The sequence below is a fragment of the Agrilus planipennis genome, unplaced genomic scaffold (genome assembly GCF_000699045.2).
Source record: "Agrilus planipennis isolate EAB-ADULT unplaced genomic scaffold, Apla_2.0 scaffold173, whole genome shotgun sequence".
NCBI lineage: Eukaryota > Metazoa > Arthropoda > Insecta > Coleoptera > Buprestidae > Agrilus > Agrilus planipennis.
The window spans coordinates 512,384-518,286 of NW_020438948.1; the positions used below are offsets into that span (position 1 = coordinate 512,384).

General features: G+C 34.6%; 1 protein-coding gene across 5 annotated transcripts; it reads left to right on the forward strand.

Annotated features, from left to right (window-relative positions):
• Positions 1-481: 481 nt before the first annotated feature.
• Positions 482-5,275, forward strand: LOC108739582 (UDP-glucuronosyltransferase 2B17-like). 5 transcript variants are annotated; one of them, XM_018473557.2, is made up of 5 exons: positions 1,058-1,584; positions 1,639-1,710; positions 1,867-2,652; positions 3,711-3,930; positions 4,935-5,275. In XM_018473557.2, exons 2-5 carry the CDS (start codon positions 1,689-1,691, stop codon positions 5,230-5,232), a joined length of 1,326 nt encoding a protein of 441 aa, XP_018329059.1. In that variant the 5' UTR covers positions 1,058-1,584; positions 1,639-1,688; the 3' UTR covers positions 5,233-5,275. The 5 variants fall into 5 exon arrangements, with proteins under 5 accessions (XP_025830545.1, XP_018329059.1, XP_018329061.1 ...); XM_018473559.2 differs by having other exon boundaries at positions 1,058-1,561; XM_025974760.1 differs by lacking the exons at positions 1,058-1,584; positions 1,639-1,710 and adding an exon at positions 482-779.
• Positions 5,276-5,903: the final 628 nt, after the last annotated feature.

Below are 5,903 nucleotides of genomic sequence, written 5' to 3' on the forward strand. Positions count from 1 at the left end.
TAAACTTACAGTTTAGTCGTAATGAGCATATTGAGTACTTTTTGGGTCACCCTGCACATTAACAAATAGGGGCGAGTTTTACGGTAAAATAGATTGTGAGATTCATAACAAAAATGTAATAAAATAGGTCTTTCTAATTCTTTCACTATAATCATTTATTTCGAACACGTACAGATTCATTTAATGGACTTTAAATCCTTTCTCTAACGATTACCTAGCAATAATATTGAAAATTTATAGAAAATTATGGTATATTATTCTCTCGCTCTTATAAATAAGGTATGGGGAAGTACCAAAGTAAGCTATAAATCTGAAAATAAACTTCAATTTTACTGGTTTGTCCTTGATACAAAAATTCTTGTGACTTACCTTGGATACTTATATCTTTCGATTTCTAAAATTGATAAATACTATTTAATGTTGTTATTTGTGTATTTATGAAAAATTATCTTTCTGCGATAAGATCAATTGCAAATAATTCAACAAGGTCCCCGTACATAGTACAGTAGTGAACTGATGTGTGTTAAAGCAATATTACAGAATTATGAAGTTACTAATATTAACGATCAATTTGTTTTTTTATTTAGAATGTAAATGTTCAGAGATCCTGTACATCCAACAGATGCCATCGTACAGTCACTACATATTATGTGATAAGATTGTTAAAGGGCTTTTGGCTAAAGGCCACAGGGTGACCCTTATAAGTCCTTATAGCCAAAAGACGCAGGTCGAAAACTTGAAGGAAATACCGCTGACCAAGCTCAAAGAAGAAAGTGAAGGTTTCAGTTTCATTGTCTCTTTGCTAACTCATTCAGTTTGATTGTATTAAGTTTGGGAGAAATGTGTCCATTACATACAGGGTTGTTCGTTATTTTGTTTGTCGCTTACCCAGATAAATGTTCACATAAGAAAAGTACTACGTTATTGCGGTTTTGAAGTCAATTTAATAACTGCATAAAATCTATTCATCAGTTCCTTGAATAAAAACTTTAAATTTAATTAATTTAATTTAAAAATAATATATAGTAATGTTAGACGTTTATGTGCTTGAAATGCACTGTTTGTTTGTAAAACTTCATTCGGCTTATTAAGCGGTTTAAAATGTTTTTAATTTACAATCATAACGGTTTCTACATATTAAAACGTTTAGTTTACAAGATCAATATCATTATACTTTTAATAACCATGATATGCTTCCGTTTAGTCAATATCATTAATTAAAAACCAGTTGGAAATAAACCATTGGAAACAGTGGGTGTGTCCAAATGACTCGAGTCAAGTGAATAGATGGTTGCCTATACATATATTCTAATCACATACTATAATTGTCAAATTCAGGTGCATATCATCTTTGTCCAGTTATCTACGTTATCTATGCTTATATTTACTTTTTAAACTAGATTATGCAATATTAGAGATAGCTTTAGATAAAATGGAAGCGGTATTGACAAAGCAGTATTAATAAAGGAAAGAGTGGAGGAGCATGTTCATGATTACTAACTATGGAAATGATTTATTCGGAAATAACTGTATGCTCATTTCCACCATATTCTACATCTAGGTACAATTAACAGATATAATATTGTAATGTATTGATTTATTAATTTATTATTAGGTGTAACTTGAAATTATTTTCAGTAATTATGCAATTAATGTCATGAATACTCTCCAAAAGCCATACCGCAGATATGTGCGTCATTGAGAACTTGGGTGTGTTAATACAACTCCTCTACTTCCCTTGTGTGATGTGTAATCGTTTACTCGGCTTTCTTGCTTATCATACTCTGGCATTTTTTAGAATCGTTTTTATTTGAATTGAAATTATCTTTATTAATCGTTAATATTAATGTGTTTTTCTTATTTTAGCAATAAAGGATAAGGTAGATCCCACAACATTTCAAAATACATTCATGTCTCTAGTGTTTGACGGAGGAAAGCATGTATTGGAAGACGAAAATGTGCAAAAAGAAATATTCAAGCCTGGACTCCATTTTGACCTCATAATAATTCATAAATTTGGTGAAGAGCTCTTAACAGGGCTTTCATATCATTTTAAAGCACCCTATATACTTCTAAGTACCATTGGACAATCATTTGTAGGAAGCATGCAAGTTGGGTTACCGGGGGTTCCTGCTTATCTTCCCGATTTTCTTATTAACATATCCCCTGAGATGTGCTTCTTTCAAAGGCTTATTAACACAGTTATAATTGATTCAATGCTAATTTATGGATATTTCTTCCATTTTCGGAAACTGGACAATGATATGCAAAAGTTCTTTCCGGGAGCGCCTTCAGTCAGTGATCTTTATTTTAATGTATCTTTGTACTTATGGAACTCGCATCCAAGTTATGGATTTTCATTACCTTCTGTTCCTAATGCAATAGACGTTGGTGGATTTCATGTGTCTGATCCCAAACCACTTCCAAAAGATTTGAAAACAATTCTGGACGGTGCAAAAGATGGCGCCATCTTTTTCAGTTTAGGATCCAACGTTCGTGCTTTTTCATTGCCCAACGAAACTAAGGATGGAATCTTAAAATCATTTTCGAAACTGAAACAGGTTGTGTTATGGAAATTCGAAGATCCTGAACTCCCAAATAAACCAAAAAATGTCCACATTAGTAAATGGTATCCGCAGCAGGATATTTTAGGTATGATACACCAAAATGTCTAATCATTAAGTTGCAAATTTGTGTTATAAAATTTACCAATTTTTATTAGTGGAAATTCCTATGTACGAGCGGGGACCAAAAAAACAGCAATTTCGTGATAATTTTTTAATATTTTTACACCAAATTCTGATCACCTTCAAAGCATTCTCCATTGATCACAACGCACCTCTGCAAAAAATCCTTCCATTGTTGAAAACACTCTTTACATTCACTTATCGAGATGTACTTTAGGCCTTCCAGCGATTTTCGTTTTAACTTCTGGCAAATGTCACTTTTGAGTCTGGGGAACAATCAGAGGGCGCCAGATTCGGTGAGTGGGGGGAAGTGGACAATTGGTAATGAAAAACTGTTCGTCAAAGATCTGCCCTTTTATTCCGGATATTCTTCCTCACTCTTTTCAAAACCTCCAAGTAGAACTTCTGAGTAACAGTCTGACTCGGTGGAACGAACTCCACGTGCACAACACCTCTGAAATCGAACAAGCAAATGAGCCTTGTCTTATAAGAACAAAGGCTTTCACGGACAGAATCCATAGTAGAATATCCATGGACAGAATAGTTCACTTAGACCACGACGCTATAGCCCGAATCTTCATTCTACTATGAGCCTTGTCTTGTTTGACTTCACTTAGCGAGCTTCTTTGGGACGAGGAGAGCCAGGTGTCTTCCACTGGTTTGTTTCCTGCTTTGTTTTGGGATTACATCCATAAAACCAAGATAATAAAAACTCCCAAAAATGCCTGAAGTGAAATTGAATCCGATGATTTTACTCCAGTATATACAAATATGCGAAAGCGCTTTAGACTGTTTTAAATACAACAAATAATTACGACTTAGTCGCATGGACATAGCTACTAGTAACAAATTAATACAATTAACATAGGTTGAGAATAATAATAAAGCTGTCTTGAATAAAACCAGCGTCCCTGGTAATTCATTAGTGACAATTGAATGGTGCACAAAATTACATTTGGCAATATAATGGATTCGTAATCGAATAGTCCCTGGTTATGTTGTTTAAATAGGTCTCTGTTCTAGCTCATCCGAATGTAAAATTGTTCATCACTCATGGGGGTCTACTTAGTTTAACAGAGGCTGTTTACAATGGAGTCCCAATAATTGGAATTCCTGTTTTTGGAGATCAATTTTACAACGTTGAGGAGGCGGTCAAACAAGGTTATGCCTATAAAGTGCTTTATAATGAAATGAACGAGAAGAACTTCGATAAAGCCATAGGCGAAATGCTTAACAATAAAAAGTACGAAATTGTTCATTCATAATTATTCTTTAAAAAGATAATTATTTATGTTTATTACTTTCGGTTGGTTTTTGAAGTTATTGGTTGTCTGCAATACATAAAATGTATCCCAAAAAAAATTGTTCAAACGACAATGGTGAAAAATTAAAAAAGTCGACGCGAATTTATCGGCAACAACCTATATTGTTGGGGTTGCAACCACCGCGCCGCCTATTTTATTTTGACAGCCGTTTGATGTTTTTGCCTACGGAAAACCGTGTGTAACTGCGAGATTCGACTATAAAGCAGTAGTACATGAAAATGCAGCTGATGGAACTGCTGCCTAATTTTGAGTAGTTAAAAGTGGTGACCTTGAACCTATAAGCACGCTTTATCAAAGACCTTACAAGTGGCTTGTTCCACCATTGAAGGATGTATTCGAAATTTGTAGCGTCAATTCTCCAAAATTAAACGCAGTCGATGATGTGATGATGAGGTGTGTTGGAGACGCAAAAAAAATGGCTGTCGTACAAAAACTAAGCGGTTATGACACTAACAAAAATTTTAGTTTTTTTCGACGATAAATTCACGTCGTTTTTGTATCATTTTCGATCGAGTATTTGGTAAAAAAGTATTTTTGACATCGCTGGCGCCAAATGTTGCATTGCTGTCAAGATCACTGCAACACTCATTACATTCGGGTTATTTCTTTCCTATCGTATGTTAGCATATCCGTCAAAAGAAAAAGTTGGCAACACTGCGAAAATTCGCCATTTTGCGAAGCCAACTTCAAAGATGGCGTCGAAACTACACATACGGCAAGCACATTGTATAATCAGTAAATTATTGAACGAATTGAATTTGCTCAATACACATAAGGTTACTAATATCAAACCTGTATATCGTCATCGGTTTAATCAAAATTTTAATAAACAGAAAGTAATTGACAGGGCAAATTCTGTTGATATTTCTTGAGTAGGCAAATACAAATAATATTCTATATTGTGTCTATGGTTTTATTACAGGTATTACGAAAATATGAAAGAAAAATCGAGAGTATTCCATGACAGGCCTGTTAAACCACTTGACAGCACAATTTATTGGATTGAATATGTGATAAGGCACAGAGGAGCGCCCCATTTGAGGTCAATAACAGCAAATCTAAGTTGGATTCAACTTCAACTTTTAGACGTGTATGCAACATTATTGGTTTTACTTTTTATTGCGTTCAAATGTATTCAGATAGTTATAAGAAAAATTGTTAACAAAATTTGCAATTGTAAATCTTCTAAGAAAGAGAAGACGATAAAGAAGACGCAGTAGATAATAATGGATAACAATAAACACAGCATATATTTGCAAAAATTTACTGTCTTTTTTTTGTGAGGGAGTTGTGAGCAAAAACGGCAGTTAAAGGAAGTTGGATAGTATGAGTTGGCGAGCACGTGGTTACAACTTGTGTCTCTGGTCCCGGTGGTCGCAACCTGGTTAGTACGGACGGTAGTATATTTACATACGTAATCGAAATATAGTTCTACTGAGTGTATTCGAGAGCACCGCTCTTTTTTTTGTGTAAATTTATTATTTCCAGTGAGTTTATATTGATAGTAGGTGTAGGAGCAAATAATGTTTGACGTTTTTAGGACGACATGTGCGACATATCGAAGTTGGTGAATGCTTTTTTAATGTTTTGTCTGCCCTGTTATACTTTCTTCTATTACACCACTAAGATAAAGCTAGTACCTACATGGAAATTATTTGTTTAAAGTTGCAAGCTAACACCTACCACTCGGCTAGTAGGTTAATAGCAACCGTATAAATAGCCAGATTAGATTCAGACTGCGACGCGCTGATGAGATCCAAAAAGATCGAGATCGCGATCCGCGTCTGGCAGTTTCGACAGAATACAGACCACTTCGAATTATTTTATTCGATTATGGTAACGTGCCTATCACGTCGAGGTTAACTACGCCGGGATTCGTTTCAGCAAGTAG